The 26,588-nt window shown below is 38.6% G+C and overlaps 1 protein-coding gene across 1 annotated transcript in view; it reads right to left on the bottom strand.

Moving 5' to 3' along the window:
• LOC132906669 (zwei Ig domain protein zig-8-like) overlaps positions 1 to 26,588 on the bottom strand; it is a 125,822-nt gene that overhangs the window by 56,203 nt on the left and 43,031 nt on the right. The window contains exon 2 of the mRNA XM_060959047.1: positions 13,319 to 13,578. Coding sequence (XP_060815030.1) covers positions 13,319 to 13,475 — 157 coding nt within the window. The 5' untranslated portion in view covers positions 13,476 to 13,578. The remainder of the gene's footprint in view (positions 1 to 13,318; positions 13,579 to 26,588) is intronic.

Genomic DNA, 26,588 nt, shown 5'->3' with positions numbered 1-26,588 from the left:
CGCGAATCGCGAACCGCTACTAGTAACACCGCGAACCGCTAATTTAATAATCGCGAGTCCTACGCTAAGTGTACACCTTGATTATATTTTAATAAGTTTCTATTGTTAAATATATCCAAGCGTTTCTTCCTCTCACTATCACTATCTATCACCTCGAAATTGTCTCGTACGATGCAGGCGTCTATCTCGTTTCGAAGCGTTTCGAAGAATCCAAGATTACTTTCATTTTTTAAATTAATAAACTAACCGACGAGTATTTTTCTTCCCATAATAGTTGTGTCTGGAAACGATCATCAGCTTTTTCAGTAATTTTGAGTTTAGTTCTAAATACTTTCTTTTACATGGAATAAAAAGACGCATCGATCGGTATATAAAAAAGTAATCGTGAAAGCTGAGAACAACACTGAAAAGTTATTCAGACTTCTACACTTTGGGAAAAAGCGTACGCGACTTGTGACGCACCATTCGAAACTATTCAATTTTGCTTGGCGAAACTTTCTCTCAACGTTCGAACGCCTATGGCTTGGCTGGATCGCGGGAAACGCTCGGTACATTTCGTTTCGCGTTTGATTGCTTGTTCTTCCCGTGTCGTACATTTCTTTTCCCTCGTTTTTTCTACGAAACCAGCATCGAGGCAGTGTCTGCGATGGAATTCCACGTTGGGAGAAAAATGGTTGCTGAATTGTTCATTCAGAGAGAACTTTTCCGCTCGGAAGTTTCTCGTATTAAACCCTCGTTCTATACGGCAATTAACTTCTCCGGCGTTTATCCCGATACTATCTGCTACCGACAACTATTAAAGCACGGTCTAGCTTTCAAGTATACTTGTTCTCTCATACCATTAGTTTCTCCTGCCATTAGTTCCACCCAGTATATGACTCATTATATTACGTTGTCGGAAAAGTGTCTCTCTTTTACAGACGCGTCTTTTACAACGAGGCATCTTTATACAACTATGAAACCTAATCTGTTCAACGTTGTGATCTTTATCTTGATAGAACAAAATGGATCATACGTAATTCGATAAAATAATGTAAAATGTGCTTCCATTATTTCTTTATTGTTGAAGTGGTCACCACTTCTAAGTAAACTCTACATCTGGTCTTTTAGTTTTTTCAAGCACTGAAGCCATCGACAGCTTATAGACAAAAGACTGGAACGAAGGCAGATCATAAACATTACACAGGCAACATTTTTTTCTTTTTTTTTTTTTTTATTTAATAGATTATTTACGATCAATTCTTATACAGAATTTTAAGTAAATCTTTTTGGCGTGGTACTGTAACTTGGATTATAAAAGTTTATAGTGTGTTTGATTCTAGTTGAATCCAATGCTTCGATCTAAGGGGTATTGCCTTTTTAGTCCGCGGATCTGATCCGTCGTGTCGAGTAATTGGGTAACTGATGGGTTTTGGTGGTTGTTAACTCTTATATTAGCTGTTTCTGAACTTGGTTATTTCTTCTTTGACCGTGGATATCTTAAGGTCGCGATGTATCGTTTCGTTGGTAACGTACCGAGGTGCATCTATCAAGGATCTTAGAGTTTTTGATTGCAATCGTTGGAGAATTTCTATGTTGGAGTTTCTCGCTCTTCCCCACAGGCAACGTTGGCTTCAGGGTTTTCAGTCATAGGGTAACACCGCTAGCGTGTGGAGCTGGATCAGTTCAATTATATTCCAATTTGTATTTACACCAGTATTTAAAATATATTTTCTTCCTTGCAATTTATCCACGCGTTCCTCTGTTCACACATCTAATAACCTCAACGGTAATCTTCAACTGTGTGATATTGTTGAAGTGTCACCACTTCTAAGAAAACTCTACATCTGGTGTTTTAGTTTTCTCAAGCACCGAAGCCATCGACAGCGTATAGACGAAAGACTGGGTCGAAGGCAAACCATAAACAGTAGATTTGGCTTCAGGGTTTTCGGTCATAGGGTAACACTGCTAGCGTGCGGATCTGGATCAGCTTAATTATGTTCCGATTTGTATTTACACTTCAGTATTTAAAATGTATTTTCTACCTTACAATTTATTCACGCGTTCCTTTGTATTCACATACATCCAATAACCTCGACATAATACAAAACGAAAAATGTTGTGCATCCATTTCTTTCTAAAGGGAAAGAAACTTTTTAAGTTTCCGCCAGTTTAACGTTACTTGATTTTTTAAGCTTAATTATTCCTCACGCTGTAAATATAATTCCCTTTTACGAGCTTCTCAATATTTTCAAGTACACTTCAACCCGTAATAAACACGAGAAGTGGGTTGAAAGCTGCATTGTAATATTTTGGGGAATTTATCTCGCTACGAAATGTTTCACGCACAGAATATGACCTGATAAATGTGTATATTAATAAAATTTACATACACGCGCTTTCTATATTGTATTTCACAACGTTAAATTCGTATTAACAGCAGTCTGTAATAAATAATGGAACGCTAATTGCTTTGATCGACGAATATAGAAAAGTGTACGGTTAATTAATTATTTCAGCGTTCCTTAAATACTCGCTAATGATACGGAACCTAGTCTGTCGTGAATTATGAAAATTTTAAGCTTCTGTAAGCCTTTTAACAGAGCCAATAGCAGAGATGCTTTAAAATTATGATTAACAGTATCGACAGAATTAATGGACCGAAAAAGTCTGTGACGCGTAGCAATAAAAGTTTGAGTCGAAATACTTTTTCGCGTAACGAAAGTTTCCGATACGACCTATGCAACGACGTACAAATTTTCAGGAAAATCCTGCGCTCCAGATTGAAGGAAATACCAGTTGAGTCGTGACAGAGGGTATAGGACGTGTAGCCTTTGCCTTTCGGCGTGCCGGTCGCAAAGGCGGAACCACATAAAATGTCTTTACAATTCGTCTTGGTGCCATCCTAACGTCGTTCCTTTTTCTCTGTCTCCTCGTATCTGTCTATCCACTTATCTCTAACTTTTCACGACGTAGCTTACAGATCTTACGGCACATCTCACGCGAGCTTTCGCCGTTCTGCACAGTTTATTTGCCACCCAGTTGTAAAGAAGTTCAACAACAAGGAACCAATCCCTCCCGACACGAGATTATTATGAAACATAATCTTCTCTTAGATTTTCGTTTAGATAGAAACGACCAGGGTTATGATTTTTCTTGACCAAGTATTTTGAAATTTAACTCGAAACGATCTGACGAACGTCGTTTCAAAATGGACAAAACGAGCTGATTTATTTGCTAGACGTTCGGAACAAAAAGAAAAGACGAGATTTAATTCTTCAATTCCTTCGATAACAATAAGCGGATAATAAAAGAATAAGATTCTTCGCAACGATATTTAATAATCGATGTTGTTGTGACGCTAACCATACGAGAGACCAGGTCGCGCTTCGGAACCGACGGGGTGACGACGGAAATAAAGATGTGGCGGCACTCGGCGACGATGTATGTCGCCGAAGCGAAATGCCTAACGAACCCTCGATATCCCAACGATCCTTCCGCCGAACGTCCGAGAACGCGTAACAAACGCGTGGATAATGGGGATATCGAGGGATGACGAGGAAAAAGAATCGGATTCCGCCGAAAGTCAAGTTGTAAGAGCTTCGGTCTTGAGAAGTCTTGCCTAGAGTTCAGAAGTAAATTGTAGCCAGTGTAAAACAAATGTTAAGAAATTGTTAAGGTTATTCGGTGTATGTGGAATTATGAAAATAATGGAAATTCGTTTACTATCGTTCTAAGGATTTTGGCTTGCATTGTTTCGATTTTGGTTATATGGCTCATTGCTGATGTTCCCCGTAGCGGAATTCCGTATGTCCAGATTGGTTTTATGATTATTTTGTATATTTTTAGTTTGTTTTCTGTGCTTAGTTTGGATTATCAGCTTGTTAACCAGTGCATTTGTCTCCTTACTGTCTGTATTTTGTCTATTATTGATTTGATATGCGAGGAAACAAGTGTCGACGAAATTGTCACGGATCGAGTTCTGCTTGCCGCGTGTTACGCCAAATGCGATGGTCCTTGCGAGGTTCCTCACGGTCTGGGCGCCAAGACCTACACATTGTTATACTGACCCGCAACAAACCTAAGGAAATACCATAAACCTGTGAAGATATAGGAGGGATTCGGAAATACAAATAATTCACTTTATTCTACACACAACGGTTATACACATATCTTATACTCTGAAGACCTCGTACACCTACTCGCACGCACGGTCGTTGTCAACCGACTCTTCCAGACGCTTCTAAACGACTGCCAATCGTCCTTTGTCTCAACTAAGGCCTTCTGACGCTTACACACACATTCACATGTACAGTGTAACTGTATCATCTTCCTAACAAAACCGAATTTGTTTAGTTTCATTTCTATTCATATAAGTATTTTCGGTTTACGGGTGGTTCTTATGTTTTTGCACGCTCTTACCAATTACGGAGAAAGCGGGTGTCTAGCGAAATAGCAGGCTTGTCCCATGAACAAGGATGTCCATGAGCCACATCTGCTTTTCTTTGTCTTCATAGTTTCATTTATTAACCGATGGGCATCGCCAATCGTCACCCTCGCTTTTCTACCGAAAAGTGTGAACGACGAATCCGCCTTCTTAGTTCAAAAGGGCACACCCACAACGAGCTTTCCTCCCTGATGGTACGAGACAGTTCATGTAATCTTTTTGTACGAAGAACTTAACTGTGTTACCAATAAAGGCAGCCATTTACTGAATTAATTGGCTATCGTTTAAAATTACGCGACAAAATTTCGTTAAATATGGCTCGTTCACACAAAACTGTACATACTTCTCTCAATTATTTAATCTGAAGCAGAGGAGTATATAATAAATAAAACCTACCTGCGTTATTTTTGTCTCCGACTGTAAGGCATCTGCTTTGTTTGTTCTCGTATGAAAAAATTTGTCAAGACAGTTGCGCTATTTCAAGAGCGTTAAATTCCGTTTTCCGAATTATTTTTAGATATTTAGATGACCCGTTTGTCGCAGGTTTCGCCTTACGTACTCTGTCCTGCACCTCAAAAAGGATGGAGGAGAGAAAGGAAGACCGAACTAGGGGAGAGATAGAAAATTAAGCAGCCAGCAGCAATGGTAAGGATAGTAACCGCGTTTATTTAGCATGGACCGTGGCGGAGTGGTCGGTCGATGGAGTTATGTCGTAAAAGGCGGCTGCGAAACGAAAGTTCCGGTGGTCGTAGGTTCGAATAGTTGGACGGCAAGAAAGTTGGCTGTAACTTTCCCGCTAGACGAATCACCGCCATGTTCGACTCGGTTTCTGAGCTTAGCCGCGTACATTGATCAACTCCCGGGGAGCTGGTAATTAAACGTGCTCGCTTCCTTACTCTTCGACTTCCTATCCCCACGCGTCGTTTATTATATTAAAACGGAATCGTAGATTCTCCGGCGTGGCGCACTTAATTGCGCGGCCCGGGCCGTTATTCTACCGTAAAATATCTACCGATGAACTTTCCTGATCCGTGAAGATACTCCATCGATCTGACGAACCTGAAGACTAAAAGCTTCCTCGAAAGCGTAGACAAACGAAGGTACGTTAATCGGTGCAAGTATTATTATTATGGAGAGGCGTGAAAGTATAAGATTCGGCGAACCTGCATCTTCGAACAGTTATTTAAACAGGAACGACGAATGAAGGAATAGAAATTAAAACGAATTAAGAGTTTTCAAAGAACCGAGGACTCGGTAATTGTCGCAAGAAACGATACGTCGACTATTGGTCGGTGTAACGTCTACGATGGCAGAGCCAAATATCGTAGCGTGTTATTTGTTGAGGTTATTAGATGTGTGAACAGGGGAACGCGTGGATGAATTGTAAAGTAGATGTTACATCGGCGACACTCTACCTAGACCAGGACACACACCGAAGATGGCATCCAGATGTCCGCACATCCTTATTGCGTACCCTCAATAACCCTAAGGACCTATCGTAAAACTCGGGAATTTCTAGCTAAGGTCCTTCAGACCGAAAAAACACCTCTCTACTACGAGAAGACACGGCAAAGTTGGTTTTTCTCGCGTACGATGCTTCCCACTAGACACGTTCTATCGAGGGCGGCTAAGACCCTTTCTAGTCCATCAACCTTCTTATTATCCAATCGGAAACAACGTCTACTGCCCTCACTTTCCTAATCAAAAATGTCATCAACAAATCCGATGGTCCCGTGCGCTAGGCACACCCATCGCTAGCTTTCCTTCGACGCAACATCGTCACTGAACTTCACTTATTCTTCACCGTTGGAATAGTCAACACATAACTGTAACGGGTCTCTACACTTAAATCAATCACTAACTTAACTTGTACCTACGCATCAGCGTAACTGTCCTGTTGTACAAAGTCGTTGGAATAAACATTAGTTTATACGTGTTAATTCAGTGTAAACTGAATTAAACCACCCTTATTATCCTAATAGAAATAAGGGGATCGATCAGATCGTGGCGTTGATTATCTAATCGTAACGGTAATTTACGACCCCCGTTGATGTGCTTTCTCGCGAACGGTCGACTGAACGGTAGAAAATATATTTTAATACAGAAGTGTAAATACAAGTGGGAATATAATTTGAGTTGGTCCAGATCTGCAAGCTAGCAGTGTTGCCCTATGACTGAAAGCTCTGAAGCCATCGACGCCTGTGTACCGCTTATGGTCTGGCTTCTTCCTAGTCTTTTGTCTATACGCTGTCGATGGCTTCGGTGCTTGAGAAAACTAAAAACACCGGATGTAGAATTTTCTTAGAAGTGGTGACCACTTCAACATTATTGTATTTTGTTAAAGAAATTTCCCAAGGTATCTTTCTCCCGTTTAGTCTTCGAATGTGGAATTTATGAAAATACGAAAATTGACTGCTCTAAGCTAAAACTCCATTGTTTCTATAAACCTACGATTATGGATATCCGTTACTAGTCATAAGTAAATATTTTACCATTGTTAAATGAAATTCTAATAATTTAGAGCGAAATATGCGTAGTAACAAGTGCTTCTCCCGTTTAGTTCTTGAACGTTGTATTTTAGAAAAATACAAAAATTGACTGTTCCAAGCAAAAACTCTATTGTTTCTATAAACCTGTGATTATGGAAATCCGTTACTCGTCATCGAAGGCATTTGCAAGCAAATATTTTAGCATTGTTAAATGAAATTGGAATAATTTAGAGCGAAATACGCGTAGTAACAAGTGCTTCTCCCATTTAGTCTTCGAATGTGGAATTTAGGAAAATACAAAAATTGACTGCTCCAAGCTAAAACTCCATTGTTTCTATAAACCTACGATTATGGATGTCCGTTACTCGTCATCGAAGGTATTCGCAAGTAAATATTTTACCATTGTTAAATGAAATTCTAATAATCTAGAGCGAAATACGCGTAGTAACAAGTGTTCCTCCCGTTTAATTCTTGAACGTTGTATTTTAGGAAAATATAAAAATTGACTGCTCCAAGCAAAAACTCCATTGTTTCTATAAATTTGCGATTATGGAAATCCGTTACTAGTCATAAGTAAATATTTTACCATTGTTAAATGAAATTCTAATAATTTAGAGCGAAATATGCGTAGTAACAAGTGCTTCTCCTGTTTAGTTCTTGAATGTTGTATTTTAGAAAAATGCGAAGATTAACTGCTCCAAGCTAAAGCTCCATTGTTTCTATAAACCTACGATTATGGATGTCCGTTACTCGTCATCGAAGGTATTCGCAAGTAAATATTTTACCATTGTTAAATGAAATTCTAATAATCTAGAGCGAAATACGCGTAGTAACAAGTGCTTCTCCCATTTAGTCTTCGAATGTGGAATTTAGGAAAATACAAAAATTGACTGCTCCAAGTTAAAACTCCATTGTTTCTATAAATCTGCGATTATGGAAATCCGTTACTAGTCATCGAAGGTATTCGCAAGCAAATATTTTAACGCTGTTGAATGAAATTCTAATAATCTAAAGCGAAATACGCGTAGTAACAAGTGTCTTAATTAATTATCTGTACAAACTACAATTCCAACGTGCTGATATCTCGAACTTCGCGATCAACCCTAAAGGGGCGCTGTAATTTCATAAGCACACGATCGTAAGTTGAGGTCTTAATCGATCTGAATCTGTCTCTTGAATCTGAATGTGTCTCTTGAGGATATTACCGTCACTCTCGTACATCGATATAATTTCAATTATTACTAATATTACGCGATTATTACTAAGTCTGAATACTCTGCGTAACGAGACAGGATTGTCTTGCGTCTGTTTTGTTCCAACACGACAATGGGGACCAGCTGCAGTATGTAATTATTTGTAGATTGAATCTGGTTCAATGATTCGCTATGAGCAGTTACTAGACTCAAGATGTTTCGTTATACAATGTTTTAGACAATGACGAACTAGAAGAGACACGTCGTTGCTTGAATAGTTCAATTTAATTGAATCGGAGCACTGTAAACGACAGCGTTATACGTAAGAATTTCAATCGCCCAAAGAAGAATTCGGATAATTGGCCAGCCTATAGAAATTGTTGCAAAAATTCCGATTACGGAGGATAGCTATCGAAATATATCGTTGAAGGCGTAAAATTGAAAATATGAATTTCACTTACAACGACGTAGATAGATACATAGTTGGTTCCACCTGTCCAGTTAAGCAAAGCTGACGTGAATTTATGACTTTCGATGACGCACCTGTAGCATCTGCAAGCGGTACGTTTTCCCCTGATTTTTCGCTTCAATTTGTCGTGGATTTATTAACTTTGCAACTAAACGAAAACAATACGCAAGGCACAATATCGCGAAAAACTTTTTTAATTTGCGATACTTCGTAACGAGATTCCGGGGCGTTAAATAACAGTTAATTATATGTACTTAGTTTTCGCCGACACGGCTGGCGCCGTTTTTTTCACGCGATGAACGACAATGTTCGACTCGGCGGATAATTAAAACGAAACAGAACTGTCCTTCGTTCGTTTGTCTCTCGTTTTCTTCTTTCCAAGCCCGTGCAGACACCAATCGTACGATTTATAACGCTATAAAGGAATAAAATCGTAAATATATTTGTGAGGATGCAAACCTGGTTCACGAGTTACGTCATGCTTTAACGACGAGGCGGGAAACGAGGCTACAAAATGGGATTAAACGAGTAAAATAATTTGTCCTGGAAAAGTAAAGAGATGATCCGCTTCTCGACAAAAGCGTATTTAAACGCGTCCTCTTCGTCATTGGCTTTCCCCGTATTTGTTCTCCATTACTTGGAAATGTTCGCATAATAGGAGATCTGGTAACTCTGCAAACCCTCTTCGTAACGCATGGCTTGCAAAGCGATTTTAATTCGATGTAACGATGTTTGGAGAGGGAATTCGCGACATCGATGTTTCTCGGTAGAGATCGAACTAAATAGCGTGTAAATCATGACGATTCCTGAATTAGTATTTCTTCTCTTCTGAAATAAATTTTATTTCGCCATAGAATCTGGTAGGGAGAAATTGTCGTGTTACGACTGAAGTTGCTCTCCTTAGTTGAAACATTCTATTTGACATTTCTTCGTTTTATAAGATACTTTGACGTTAAAACATTTCCTACCGCGTATTTTCCGTCTTTTAAAAATTACGAGATCATATTGTTACGATAGCGCTGTTAAGATTATCGTTACGAGATAGCGACTGAATATTTTATTTAATATCCGAACGAAGAAGAGATGGAAATGAAGAAGAAAACGATGAAACTTTGGTTTTCTTCAATTTCGCAACGCTAGATAGGACATTTTAACCGAAGAAGATTTTTTGAACGTCGAAGTTTATTATCCCACGCAAATATTCCATTGACGCCGTCGTTTCGTTTAAAATCCTCGAGCTTCTCCCAGCCACTTCTCATCTTCATTTTCTCCACGAAAAATTAACTCGCAAGTAGAAGTTTTCCGTATCGGCAGTTCACTTTGCGCAGAATTTCTCTGAGAAGCGACTGTTTGAGAAGAAAGTTGGAGAAAAACCTTTACGAGAAACTTTCGCAAATAATAAAAATTCCTCGTGGATTTGTCCGAAGCGTTTCTGTCTGTAACAAAAATTTCGAAACGAAGCTAACGCCCAGAGAGCGTGCGAACACTCGGAGGTGCAAGCGGGTTAAGAAGTTTGTTGAAGCGTATTTTCATCGTTGTCGCTCAGTCTGGCGGCTGAAACACGAAACAATCTGACGGCGAATTTTCCCGCAGGTAAATCACTGATAAACTCGCGAATCAGGCGGCGGAACGTACGCGTCGGACGCAGAACGGCGTCGACGCCATCGAAAACGACGCGCCATGACGTTGCCACTCGTTTTTCATCGTGGCTCGATACTTCAGCCGCGTACCCAGAAATCAACGTTGGCTATATGTCCGCTCCTGTTCGGTCTTTGACGTGTCGCTCGACATCCCCGAAATTGCTTTTATGACTGTCTATTCCTTTTTTATTACAACAACTCATCTTCGTCCAGCTTTCCTTTGATCGAGCTTTTCTTTCGTTAAACACGTTGAAACGTTACGAGTCGCTAGTTACAAGTTGGCGGTATCGATAAATATTAAACAGCCTCGCACAACGGTAACTAGCTTGGTAATGAGGGAAATGGGATGTTGCAAATTTCACTGTACTTGCTAAAGCTATAAGATGACAGAAGAAAAGTATGTTATAATCTTGTAGCATCGTGGACGAAAGGCCTAGGAGATATCGGGTGAACCATAAACAATATCGCCAGATAGCCGAGGTGCTGTAACATCAACCACATCTCAATTAGTCTCAATTAGAGACCAGGTCGCATACCGACGGCAATACTCTTAATAATCTCGATATTCTCAAAGACCCACAATAAATCTTGGCATTTTCATAGTTAAGGTTATTCAGAACAAACAAGCCTCTTTTATTTCGAGTGTTTTTTACATTTTTCTCTACTACGGGAAGATACGGGAAAGTTGGTTTCTCTCACGTTCGGTATCTTCCGTCCGGGACTTTCTTTCGAGGGCGGCTAAGACCCTTTCCTAGTCCACCAGCCGTCTATTATTCAATCAGAAGCAATGTCTATTGCCCTCACTTTCCTAGCCAAAATTGTCATCATCAAATCCGATGGTTCCGTGCGCGAGACACACCCATCCTTAGCTTTCCTCCGCCACAGTATCGTCACCGAACGACACTGATTTTCCATCTTTCGAACGGTCATCACCTTTTTTTTTTTATTTTATTTTGGATTTTTTACAATTTGTCCTGATGGACATTTGGTAAAGTGTTTTATCTTATTGGTGAAAAAAAAAAAAAAAAAATAAAAATAAATATAGCATGTGGGTGGCTACCCCCAGCGGGGTGCCAGCTTCGTTTATTCTAAGTTATATCTTTTATGATGGTCATCACCTTTGACCGGGTTTTCTACCTTTAGATCAGTCACCTACTTGACTTGTACATACGCACCAGTGTAACTATATTCGTTACAAAGTTGTTGGAATAAACTGTAACTTATAATTTGTTATACCAGTGTCATATTCGATTTAACTACCTCTATTATCCTAACCGAAATAGGGGATCGATCATTTCACGGCGTCGATCGTCTAATCGTAACGGGAATTTACGGCTCCCGTTGACGTGCTTCCTCGCGATCGCCTCTCTCCGCGAGCGAAAGAAACAACAATCTATAGCTGGAATACGACGTTGTTGTGACGCCAACCACACGAGAGACCAGGCCGCGGTTCGGAAATAAAGATGTGGCGGCACTCGGCGACGATGTGTGTCGCCGAAACGAAATGCCTAATGAACCCTCGATATCCCAACGATCCTTCCGCCTAACAAACGCGTGGATAATGGGGATATCGAGAGATGACAAAGAAAAAGAATCGGATTCCGGCGAAAGTCAAGTTGTAAGAGCTTCGGTCTTGAAAAGTCGCGGCTGGAGTTCGGAAGTGAATTGTAGTTAGCGTAACCAAGTGCTAAGAAATAAATTCTCTCTTTTTATTCCTTTATTTTTATCTTTCATTTTTCGTCTTCGATTTCTCTTTTTTTCATTTTACGTGACAACACATTGATGAGCCTGTCGACACCTCGGCTCGCGACGATGTTTATGGTTTACCCGATATTTTTAGGCCTTTTGGTCCACGATACTAGGATAGAAAGCACGATAAATCCTCGAACAGAAACGGACAGAAGGTTTAAAAATTCAGCAAAATGTGAAAATTTCGAGTCGTGCGGCAACGACACGATACATCGACTTCATTTACCTGTGCAGTGGCACACGAGCTACAGGACAATTCGAATCGTGTTGTTGTTTTGCCTCGGAGTATCAACATCGCTAGAATACACATAATGTAATAATAAATAAATTCCCTTTTTTTATTTTACGCGACACTGTCGTATGTTCGAGGAAAAGAGCAATCTACGTACAGGGACATGATTTCTAAAAGCAAAATTATCCGAATTTTTACTTGGTGTGTTTTAATTGTGCCTTCGTTTTCTGTTTGCCTTTTCTTGTTACGGTTGGAAGTAAATTGAGAACAGTAAAAGAACAAAATGCTTGGAAAGACGTAAAACATACGTTGCCGTGCTTTTTTAGTCCCGTTGCCGCGGCTCGTTTTTTCTTGCACGGTTAGAAAAAAGTCTCGAAAGTACGACTCAAAATAGTATAGCTGGCTTGCATACGTTCCACTTACGACCGCAGAAAAATTAGTAGTGCTTTAAACGAACGAACAACTTATCGTCTATATAGCGATCGTTTCATTTGCTACTTCCGCTTCGATTACCACGGTTTACAACTGCGCTACGACTGTTTTCCCCGAATTTTTTCCAAACTGAAATCAGCGAGCAAGAAATTGTACCGGATTAGGCCATGAAAGAAGTTCCGAAAGAACGACGAGTCTGTAAACGATTGGCTTTATGCTTGCGCAATGTTTTTACTCGACGCGTCGTTTTCTTCGCGAAATATTTTTCAGGTAGTTTCGACACGCGTATTCGGCGCACGTTTCCTCGCTCGTAACGATATCACTTCGGCGCGTCCAAATATAGAGAATTGGCGGAAACCTCGTCTACATCGCTAACTCGCGGCTTGTACGAGATTGCTCGCGACAAGAGTTCCCATCGTACGCGAATATTCTCAACAATTGGAATTGATATTTCTAAAAGACAAAGAGAAAAATAGAACGAATTAGCTATATCGAAGATACGTGGATTTAGAGTCTCAAGGTGGTTACGTAGAGACACGGATTCGTGATACAACCGGTGCAATGGTAAAATGGAGGTTTGGAAAATCGAAGCCGACAGAATTTCGAAAATTGAACGTACGAACGAATACGAACAGTCCGAAACTGAATCATCGAGGCGAGCAATTGGTCAGGTTTAAATGGAACTTACCTTGCAATCGAGTGACGTTCCTGGTGACTTTGTGGCTGTTAACGAGCTGCTCGCGCAAATGAGTCCTCTCGCGATGTCGCTGATAATTGCCGATAACGATCGTGGTCGTCACCAGCACGAGAAACAACTTGGGCCCCCAGGCCGGTCTCATCGACATCGTCCTCCGGTTTTCGCATCCCCCGAAGCTTCTGATATTTCGCGGCGTCTGTTGATTTTACCGGGCCACCGACGGAAACCCAATCCCAGCCGTTCCGCTGTCTCTGAAATCCAAACAGCGGCTTGAAAGTCCAACAGCGGTAGCCATCGCGGTGTTTCTTCAACGTCTAAAGGAAAATTCGCGAAAGCGAATATCCGATGAACGCGCGTTCCCGCCAAAAGCGGCGCAGTTTATGTACTTTGCGGAGAAAGCGGCTAGTAAATTGATATTTGCCATCTGCGCGTTTGCAAGATTTTTGCCAGCTGATCTTAATAGACGAAGGAAGTTGATACGGTACCGAGGCGAGTCTGTTGGTCGAGAACTGCGGGAAAATTCGCAACTTGGTTGGATCACCAGCGACGTAGTTTGTCCATTTTCCGGAGTGAGTGGAGGATCAATATTTACACGATGAAGACTTTCTACGACTTCTGGAAAATCGAGATAAGAGACGGATGGAAATAATACGAGTTGGAATAATTAGTGGAGCGCGGATATTTGAGCAGCGTAAAATATGTAAAAGAACAGGCGAAATTTATGCGCATAACGAAATATTCAGTTTTTCGTTTGCGAAAATATTCGCTATCTACGAAATAAAAATTGCCGCAACTTTGTGATGCAAATTTGTTTTACCGTTGCTCCGGTTTATCGAAAAAAAGGAAAAAAGACAGAGAAATGACATTCTCTGGGCAAAAGATAATGGAAATATATATTTCAAACGCTTGTCACATGTTTAATTTAATCCATCGCGCAATCTGTGGTTTCTCGAATACGAGTTATGCTCGTTCGATATCAAGCATCGATATCAAAACAGATCAATAGCGATATTATTTTACAAATGTAGGTCAGAATAGGATATTTTCATTTTGTAAAATTTGATGCGAAACTCGATACATCGGTACGCAAAGTATAATTACTCTGTTCGTTTTGGACACTACGTTACGTTGAAACGAGATCTGCTCATAAACTAAATACCGTAACATATAAAAGTAACAGGTCGTGCGAACGTGTTGGTAAAATCAAAACGACCCAAGTTTTCATCGAAATAACAATTTTATTTGACAATTTCGTCGACAGCGGAAATAGAATCAACGTTTTATCCAAAAACCGACGATGATGATATAACGATGAATATGGCGATGGCAAAAGGCGCGATTACCGATGGAATCGTGTTACGTCATAGAACGCTTTATCATAGTCAGATAACTATTAACACAGGCAATCATACGTAGTTGGTAATAACGTTGTCGAGAATGCAATAATAACTTGGATTGCGAATGGAAGTGCGTTTGGCGTATGATTCGGTTCTCATTGATCATAGTTATGGCTCGATTCCCTCCAGATGAACGTGAATTATCGGCAGAAAGCCTGCAACGATGGATTAAACGCAATCGTCGAGCGAGATACACAATTTTCAGGAATATTTTCACGAAACGGTTATACGCGTGGTACGTCGGTTCGCACAACTTTCACAAACGTTGTACGATTTAATCCGCATAATAAACATTTGTAGCCGACAGTCAATTTGCATTTCGTTAGCGAAGAAAAATTACAGAAGATGCAAATGGAAAACACGAGCTTCTCGCGTGTAATCCACTGCGCTCTTTACCGCGCAACGCGGTATAAAATTTCAGCAATCCCTGGCAATCTACTTGCGCGTACATGCTTCTACACGATCTATCCCTTACGAGATAAGCTGCTCCTCGGTGCAGTACTTAGAGAACACGAATGCAATTTCGCTGCCGCATCTCGAATCGAATTTACGGTTACGTTTACAGCTACGAGACTTTGTTGCTGTGAACACGCGACACAAGTGACTCTGTATGGGTGTTGATCGTCGAGATCAAAAGGAAAATACAACGGGGAAGAAACGCGAAAGTGGACGGACGATGGAAGCAGATATCGATGAAGTTAGATCGAACCAGCGTTGTTAGTTTTATATTTTTACAGTGCATAGATCATTTGCTGAATAATTGAAATTAACGTTCGCATTTTTCTAAACAACTCGTATTTAACTGTGTCGATATCTATTTCCAGTATCTGTGCCCGACTGCACGTGTCAGCGTGATGCATTAGATACGACGCGATCAACGCGACAAATTAACTTTTGGGTCAAGTAATTTTTCAAGCGCGTCATCGTTTGACACGAGCGGTCGATTCTAAACGATTTTTCGCTAGCGCGTAAATACTGTCAAAGTCTCGTTTCGAAAAGCCGCGATCATTCAAAGCTTGTAAAGCGACGAACAGAGGACAGGGGCGGGAGAGACGGCAGGAGGCGGCAGCTATTCTAACGGAGATGTGATCAAAGTACGAATGCACGCCATTGCATGCACCCTACACAGATGGAAGTATCCGTCGATGCACCGCACAGAACATTCGGCAGCCCGACCGAGAATGATCTATTCAAGCATCCAGGTCGTCGGCGTATCCCTTTCATCCCCGTGGCATCTCGAAAAATCGCTGAAACTCCGTGCAACTTGGCCGAAGATCGACGCGAATTTCGCCGACCAAGAAACACACATTCTTCCTTTGACACGTTCGCGAGAAAGTTTGCGAGAAAGGATCAGGGTTTCAGGGTTTCAGGGGTAAATGCGTCTGCCGATATCTCGATGCAGGATAGAGGATCCTTTGCGATCTTAAATTTAAGGGATCGTAGGTTAGAAATTAGCAAGAGTATCGATATATCTTACGATCGTTTGAAAGGTTGCTTATAGAATTGCATAACTTTTTGTTATTCGCTTACTGCGAGTTACAATAATGTCGACTGTCGAGTCCAAGCTCTTATATAGTTTGAGTTGCTTGACTCGAACAATAGTGCACGGTGTACTGCGTTTGATGTTTAAGAAGAAACGCGATATATTTTCTTCACGTGGAATGCAGAGGAATAAAAAGCAGAAACAAAGATCGTTTAAAATCAGAATATCGAAGAGGGAATCTCCAGGTTTCTTAAATTTGAGCGAGACTTGTACGGAAATTTTGATTGAATTCTCAAAACGTAAAGATTCGCCAGAATTATCATTTGACAAGAGACTGTTGAAAATTGTGAATCTTAATCGCCGAAATAAAAGTAAAGCAACGCTAAGATCATTCTTAGAATTTATATTAAAATAGTTTTAGATTTATTTGATAAACGATTGCCAGGATCTTCTTGGATATATATTTGCATGCGTCTCAGCATCTTCTATACCACACCGCTAACGGAACAGTTGCATTCATCTGTTTTTCCAGACGCTGTGCACGCTCATATTCGCATACGCGTGTTACTACACACGGCCAATCTAGTCCAGCACACAAAATTATGTCTCAATAATAACTATAAAAGATGAAGATCAAAATATATCGGTTCTAATTCAACATCAACATCGTACATGGTATATGTTGAGAATTTTGGATCTTAACAGCCAAAATAATGGTATAGGAACACTAAATTTATACTTGGAATTTATATTAAAATAGTTTTAGATTTATTTCATAAACGATTGCCAGGATCTTCTTGGATATATATTTGCACGCGTCTCAGCATCTTCCATACCACACCGCTAACGGAACAGTTGCATTCGTCTGTTTTTCCAGACGCTGTGTACACTCATATTCGCATACGTGTGTCACTACACACGGCCAATCTAGTCCAGCACACAAAATTATGTCTAAATAATAACTATAAAGGATGAAGATCGAAATATATCGTTTCTCATTCGACGTCAACATCGTATATGGTATATGTTGAGAATTTTGGATCTTAACAGCCAAAATAATGGTATAGGAACACTAAATTTATACTTGGAATTTATATTAGAATAGTTACATATTTATTTGATAAACGATTTCAAAGATATTCATCGATACACGCTTGCACGCGTCTCAGCATCTTCTATACCACACCGCTAACGGAACAGTTGCATTCATCTGTTTTTCCAGACGCTGTGCACACTCATATTCGCATACGTGTGTTACTACACACGGCCAATCTAGTCCAGCACACAAAATTATGTCTCAATAATAACTATAAAAGATGAAGATCAAAATATATCGGTTCTAATTCAACATCAACATCGTACATGGTATATGTTGAGAATTTTGGATCTTAACAGCCAAAATAATGGTATAGGAACACTAAATTTATACTTGGAATTTATATTAAAATAGTTTTAGATTTATTTCATAAACGATTGCCAGGATCTTCTTGGATATATATTTGCACGCGTCTCAGCATCTTCCATACCACACCGCTAACGGAACAGTTGCATTCGTCTGTTTTTCCAGACGCTGTGTACACTCATATTCGCATACGTGTGTCACTACACACGGCCAATCTAGTCCAGCACACAAAATTATGTCTAAATAATAACTATAAAGGATGAAGATCGAAATATATCGTTTCTCATTCGACGTCAACATCGTATATGGTATATGTTGAGAATTTTGGATCTTAACAGCCAAAATAATGGTATAGGAACACTAAATTTATACTTGGAATTTATATTAGAATAGTTACATATTTATTTGATAAACGATTTCAAAGATATTCATCGATACACGCTTGCACGCGTCTCAGCATCTTCTATACCACACCGCTAACGGAACAGTTGCATTCATCTGTTTTTCCAGACGCTGTGCACACTCATATTCGCATACGTGTGTTACTACACACGGCCAATCTAGTCCAGCACACAAAATTATGTCTCAATAATAACTATAAAAGATGAAGATCAAAATATATCGGTTCTAATTCAACATCAACATCGTACATGGTATATGTTGAGAATTTTGGATCTTAACAGCCAAAATAATGGTATAGGAACACTAAATTTATACTTGGAATTTATATTAGAATAGTTTTAGATTTATTTCATAAACGATTTCCAGGATCTTCTTGGATATATATTTGCACGCGTCTCAGCATCTTCTATACCACACCGCTAACGGAACAGTTGCATTCGTCTGTTTTTCCAGACGCTGTGTACACTCATATTCGCATACGTGTGTCACTACACACGGCCAATCTAGTCCAGCACACAAAATTATGTCTAAATAATAACTATAAAGGATGAAGATCGAAATATATCGTTTCTCATTCGACGTCAACATCGTATATGGTATATGTTGAGAATTTTGGATCTTAACAGCCAAAATAATGGTATAGGAACACTAAATTTATACTTGGAATTTATATTAGAATAGTTACATATTTATTTGATAAACGATTTCAAAGATATTCATCGATACACGCTTGCACGCGTCTCAGCATCTTCTATACCACACCGCTAACGGAACAGTTGCATTCATCTGTTTTTCCAGACGCTGTGCACACTCATATTCGCATACGTGTGTTACTACACACGGCCAATCTAGTCCAGCACACAAAATTATGTCTCAATAATAACTATAAAAGATGAAGATCAAAATATATCGGTTCTAATTCAACATCAACATCGTACATGGTATATGTTGAGAATTTTGGATCTTAACAGCCAAAATAATGGTATAGGAACACTAAATTTATACTTGGAATTTATATTAGAATAGTTTTAGATTTATTTCATAAACGATTTCCAGGATCTTCTTGGATATATATTTGCACGCGTCTCAGCATCTTCTATACCACACCGCTAACGGAACAGTTGCATTCGTCTGTTTTTCCAGACGCTGTGTACACTCATATTCGCATACGTGTGTCACTACACACGGCCAATCTAGTCCAGCACACAAAATTATGTCTAAATAATAACTATAAAGGATGAAGATCGAAATATATCGTTTCTCATTCGACGTCAACATCGTATATGGTATATGTTGAGAATTTTGGATCTTAACAGCCAAAATAATGGTATAGGAACACTAAATTTATACTTGGAATTTATATTAGAATAGTTTTAGATTTATTTCATAAACGATTTCCAGGATCTTCTTGGATATATATTTGCACGCGTCTCAGCATCTTCCATACCACACCGCTAACGGAACAGTTGCATTCGTCTGTTTTTCCAGACGCTGTGTACACTCATATTCGCATACGTGTGTCACTACACACGGCCAATCTAGTCCAGCACACAAAATTATGTCTAAATAATAACTATAAAGGATGAAGATCGAAATATATCGTTTCTCATTCGACGTCAACATCGTATATGGTATATGTTGAGAATTTTGGATCTTAACAGCCAAAATAATGGTATAGGAACACTAAATTTATACTTGGAATTTATATTAGAATAGTTTTAGATTTATTTCATAAACGATTTCCAGGATCTTCTTGGATATATATTTGCACGCGTCTCAGCATCTTCTATACCACACCGCTAACGGAACAGTTGCATTCGTCTGTTTTTCCAGACGCTGTGTACACTCATATTCGCATACGTGTGTCACTACACACGGCCAATCTAGTCCAGCACACAAAATTATGTCTAAATAATAACTATAAAGGATGAAGATCGAAATATATCGTTTCTCATTCGACGTCAACATCGTATATGGTATATGTTGAGAATTTTGGATCTTAACAGCCAAAATAATGGTATAGGAACACTAAATTTATACTTGGAATTTATATTAGAATAGTTACATATTTATTTGATAAACGATTTCAAAGATATTCATCGATACACGCTTGCACGCGTCTCAGCATCTTCTATACCACACCGCTAACGGAACAGTTGCATTCATCTGTTTTTCCAGACGCTGTGCACACTCATATTCGCATACGTGTGTCACTACACACGGCCAATCTAGTCCAGCACACAAAATTATGTCTCAATAATAACTATAAAAGATGAAGATCAAAATATATCGGTTCTAATTCAACATCAACATCGTACATGGTATATGTTGAGAATTTTGGATCTTAACAGCCAAAATAATGGTATAGGAACACTAAATTTATACTTGGAATTTATATTAGAATAGTTTTAGATTTATTTCATAAACGATTTCCAGGATCTTCTTGGATATATATTTGCACGCGTCTCAGCATCTTCCATACCACACCGCTAACGGAACAGTTGCATTCGTCTGTTTTTCCAGACGCTGTGTACACTCATATTCGCATACGTGTGTCACTACACACGGCCAATCTAGTCCAGCACACAAAATTATGTCTAAATAATAACTATAAAGGATGAAGATCGAAATATATCGTTTCTCATTCGACGTCAACATCGTATATGGTATATGTTGAGAATTTTGGATCTTAACAGCCAAAATAATGGTATAGGAACACTAAATTTATACTTGGAATTTATATTAGAATAGTTACATATTTATTTGATAAACGATTTCAAAGATATTCATCGATACACGCTTGCACGCGTCTCAGCATCTTCTATACCACACCGCTAACGGAACAGTTGCATTCATCTGTTTTTCCAGACGCTGTGCACACTCATATTCGCATACGTGTGTTACTACACACGGCCAATCTAGTCCAGCACACAAAATTATGTCTCAATAATAACTATAAAAGATGAAGATCAAAATATATCGGTTCTAATTCAACATCAACATCGTACATGGTATATGTTGAGAATTTTGGATCTTAACAGCCAAAATAATGGTATAGGAACACTAAATTTATACTTGGAATTTATATTAGAATAGTTTTAGATTTATTTCATAAACGATTTCCAGGATCTTCTTGGATATATATTTGCACGCGTCTCAGCATCTTCCATACCACACCGCTAACGGAACAGTTGCATTCGTCTGTTTTTCCAGACGCTGTGTACACTCATATTCGCATACGTGTGTCACTACACACGGCCAATCTAGTCCAGCACACAAAATTATGTCTAAATAATAACTATAAAGGATGAAGATCGAAATATATCGTTTCTCATTCGACGTCAACATCGTATATGGTATATGTTGAGAATTTTGGATCTTAACAGCCAAAATAATGGTATAGGAACACTAAATTTATACTTGGAATTTATATTAGAATAGTTACATATTTATTTGATAAACGATTTCAAAGATATTCATCGATACACGCTTGCACGCGTCTCAGCATCTTCTATACCACACCGCTAACGGAACAGTTGCATTCATCTGTTTTTCCAGACGCTGTGCACACTCATATTCGCATACGTGTGTTACTACACACGGCCAATCTAGTCCAGCACACAAAATTATGTCTCAATAATAACTATAAAAGATGAAGATCAAAATATATCGGTTCTAATTCAACATCAACATCGTACATGGTATATGTTGAGAATTTTGGATCTTAACAGCCAAAATAATGGTATAGGAACACTAAATTTATACTTGGAATTTATATTAGAATAGTTTTAGATTTATTTCATAAACGATTTCCAGGATCTTCTTGGATATATATTTGCACGCGTCTCAGCATCTTCCATACCACACCGCTAACGGAACAGTTGCATTCGTCTGTTTTTCCAGACGCTGTGTACACTCATATTCGCATACGTGTGTCACTACACACGGCCAATCTAGTCCAGCACACAAAATTATGTCTAAATAATAACTATAAAGGATGAAGATCGAAATATATCGTTTCTCATTCGACGTCAACATCGTATATGGTATATGTTGAGAATTTTGGATCTTAACAGCCAAAATAATGGTATAGGAACACTAAATTTATACTTGGAATTTATATTAGAATAGTTACATATTTATTTGATAAACGATTTCAAAGATATTCATCGATACACGCTTGCACGCGTCTCAGCATCTTCTATACCACACCGCTAACGGAACAGTTGCATTCATCTGTTTTTCCAGACGCTGTGTACACTCATATTCGCATACGTGTGTTACTACACACGGCCAATCTAGTCCAGCACACAAAATTATGTCTCAATAATAACTATAAAAGATGAAGATCAAAATATATCGGTTCTAATTCAACATCAACATCGTACATGGTATATGTTGAGAATTTTGGATCTTAACAGCCAAAATAATGGTATAGGAACACTAAATTTATACTTGGAATTTATATTAGAATAGTTTTAGATTTATTTCATAAACGATTTCCAGGATCTTCTTGGATATATATTTGCACGCGTCTCAGCATCTTCCATACCACACCGCTAACGGAACAGTTGCATTCGTCTGTTTTTCCAGACGCTGTGTACACTCATATTCGCATACGTGTGTCACTACACACGGCCAATCTAGTCCAGCACACAAAATTATGTCTAAATAATAACTATAAAGGATGAAGATCGAAATATATCGTTTCTCATTCGACGTCAACATCGTATATGGTATATGTTGAGAATTTTGGATCTTAACAGCCAAAATAATGGTATAGGAACACTAAATTTATACTTGGAATTTATATTAGAATAGTTACATATTTATTTGATAAACGATTTCAAAGATATTCATCGATACACGCTTGCACGCGTCTCAGCATCTTCTATACCACACCGCTAACGGAACAGTTGCATTCATCTGTTTTTCCAGACGCTGTGCACACTCATATTCGCATACGTGTGTTACTACACACGGCCAATCTAGTCCAGCACACAAAATTATGTCTCAATAATAACTATAAAAGATGAAGATCAAAATATATCGGTTCTAATTCAACATCAACATCGTACATGGTATATGTTGAGAATTTTGGATCTTAACAGCCAAAATAATGGTATAGGAACACTAAATTTATACTTGGAATTTATATTAGAATAGTTTTAGATTTATTTCATAAACGATTTCCAGGATCTTCTTGGATATATATTTGCACGCGTCTCAGCATCTTCCATACCACACCGCTAACGGAACAGTTGCATTCGTCTGTTTTTCCAGACGCTGTGTACACTCATATTCGCATACGTGTGTCACTACACACGGCCAATCTAGTCCAGCACACAAAATTATGTCTAAATAATAACTATAAAGGATGAAGATCGAAATATATCGTTTCTCATTCGACGTCAACATCGTATATGGTATATGTTGAGAATTTTGGATCTTAACAGCCAAAATAATGGTATAGGAACACTAAATTTATACTTGGAATTTATATTAGAATAGTTACATATTTATTTGATAAACGATTTCAAAGATATTCATCGATACACGCTTGCACGCGTCTCAGCATCTTCTATACCACACCGCTAACGGAACAGTTGCATTCATCTGTTTTTCCAGACGCTGTGCACACTCATATTCGCATACGTGTGTCACTACACACGGCCAATCTAGTCCAGCACACAAAATTATGTCTCAATAATAACTATAAAAGATGAAGATCAAAATATATCGGTTCTAATTCAACATCAACATCGTACATGGTATATGTTGAGAATTTTGGATCTTAACAGCCAAAATAATGGTATAGGAACACTAAATTTATACTTGGAATTTATATTAGAATAGTTTTAGATTTATTTCATAAACGATTTCCAGGATCTTCTTGGATATATATTTGCACGCGTCTCAGCATCTTCCATACCACACCGCTAACGGAACAGTTGCATTCGTCTGTTTTTCCAGACGCTGTGTACACTCATATTCGCATACGTGTGTCACTACACACGGCCAATCTAGTCCAGCACACAAAATTATGTCTAAATAATAACTATAAAGGATGAAGATCGAAATATATCGTTTCTCATTCGACGTCAACATCGTATATGGTATATGTTGAGAATTTTGGATCTTAACAGCCAAAATAATGGTATAGGAACACTAAATTTATACTTGGAATTTATATTAGAATAGTTACATATTTATTTGATAAACGATTTCAAAGATATTCATCGATACACGCTTGCACGCGTCTCAGCATCTTCTATACCACACCGCTAACGGAACAGTTGCATTCATCTGTTTTTCCAGACGCTGTGCACACTCATATTCGCATACGTGTGTTACTACACACGGCCAATCTAGTCCAGCACACAAAATTATGTCTCAATAATAACTATAAAAGATGAAGATCAAAATATATCGGTTCTAATTCAACATCAACATCGTACATGGTATATGTTGAGAATTTTGGATCTTAACAGCCAAAATAATGGTATAGGAACACTAAATTTATACTTGGAATTTATATTAGAATAGTTTTAGATTTATTTCATAAACGATTTCCAGGATCTTCTTGGATATATATTTGCACGCGTCTCAGCATCTTCCATACCACACCGCTGACGGAACAGTTGCATTCGTCTGTTTTTCCAGACGCTGTGTACACTCATATTCGCATACGTGTGTCACTACACACGGCCAATCTAGTCCAGCACACAAAATTATGTCTAAATAATAACTATAAAAGATGAAGATCAAAATATATCGGTTCTAATTCAACATCAACATCGTACATGGTATATGTTGAGAATTTTGGATCTTAATAGCCGAAATAATGGTATAGGAACACTAAATTTACACTTGGAATTTATATTAAAATAGTTTTAGATTTATTTCGTAAACGATTTCCAGGATCTTCTTGGATATACATTTGCACGCATCTCGGCACTCTCTTTGTCTCAACATCTTCCATACTACATCGCTAACGGAACAGTTGCATTCATCCGTTTTTCTAGATTCTGTACACACTCATATTCGCATACGTGTGTCACTATACACGGCTAATCCAGTCCAGCACACAAAATTATATCTGAATAGAAACAGCGACCGTGATTAACATCGGATAATTGGCGCTACTTGTAGCTGTTAACGACAATTAGTATAATGTCATTTATGTAATTCGCGCTTACACACCGGAAATAGAATCGCGTTAAACGAACATTCCTTTGAAATTTACCGTACAGTTATTCTTTTCAATCACATCTCGTTCATGTGATCCGAGTAACGGCAAGGCCGAAGCGAATTATCCCAGGCAGCGTTGGCGAACAATAGTTGAAAGACGTTTTACATTTCCTACGTGAAGATTAACTGGCATTTATCCCGGAAATTTTGAAGCGACGAGACTTCGTTTAATCGTCACGCCGATCTTTATCGTTTCGTCTCGACCGGCTGAAAGAGAAAGCGAAAGAAAAAGCACGTGAAGAACATAGCCGCTTGGCAACGTAATGAGTCGCGCGAAAAGCGTCTCGACTGTTGATGAAAATTCAAAAATGTATAGGGATAAGTGCAGTTTCATCCATTTAATTACCGGCTCGAACATCTTTTCTGTGATCGTTGAATAGGTCAACGGAGTGAAAACCGCGTGCGAGAATTACGAGGCAAGCAACCGGTTAAAAACTTAACAACGCGTCTTATCTTAGAACGACGCTTCGCACTCGACCTGTCTAGTCGTGGGCATCGATTATATATCTATTCTTCGTTGAAATATCACCGACTCGAAATATCTGCGACTAAATGTCACGCTCCTATCTGCATTTGGTGGACAAGCGCATCTATCAGAATAGCAAGCAACCGGTTCGAGGATACTAAATGTCGTCCGTCGTTGAATAGCACCATTATTATTCGAAACCAAGTTGCGGGAATCACGGCGGATTGATGGTTTCCTTAATTATTTATGCCAACTGTCCGCTTTTACGTAAAACCAAGTGTTCTAATATTTAAGAAGGGAATCACGTTGTATCTATTTCGAACGTTGTATTCGAATTTGACGCGTTGTTTCCGCTGATCGGATTTTTCTCATCTAAAGTGGCTACGAAAATTCGTAGTATTCGTGTTGGAATTATTTTCCGTTCTTCAAATGATTCGAAATTTATTACAATCGGATTTAATTAGTTATATTATGCAAACGAAATGATAAAAGCAACGCAGTAAGCTATACATGGTAGGAAAATATTTTATTAGGTTGCTCCAAAAGTTTCTTTCGTTTTATAAGTGAAACAATAGATGCACATTTTTTATTTTATATTATTTTATGGATTCATGTATGATCCCTTTTATTCTATTACTACAAAATGGATCGTAATTCAATAAAACAAAAAATATTGTGCATCTACTACTTTCTTACAAAACGAAAGAAACTTTTCGGACAATCTGATACAAGCGACCGAAAGATGATTTTCTATACAAAGAATAGATGCGAGATACGAAAGAAAAGCGTTTTATTCTAAGCTTAGTTTTCATCCGAGTACAGATACAAACCATGTACTACGATATGTATGATGGAACTGT

This window comes from Bombus pascuorum, chromosome 5, assembly GCF_905332965.1.
Source record: "Bombus pascuorum chromosome 5, iyBomPasc1.1, whole genome shotgun sequence".
NCBI lineage: Eukaryota > Metazoa > Arthropoda > Insecta > Hymenoptera > Apidae > Bombus > Bombus pascuorum.
This window is presented reverse-complemented; position numbering and strand designations above follow the sequence as displayed.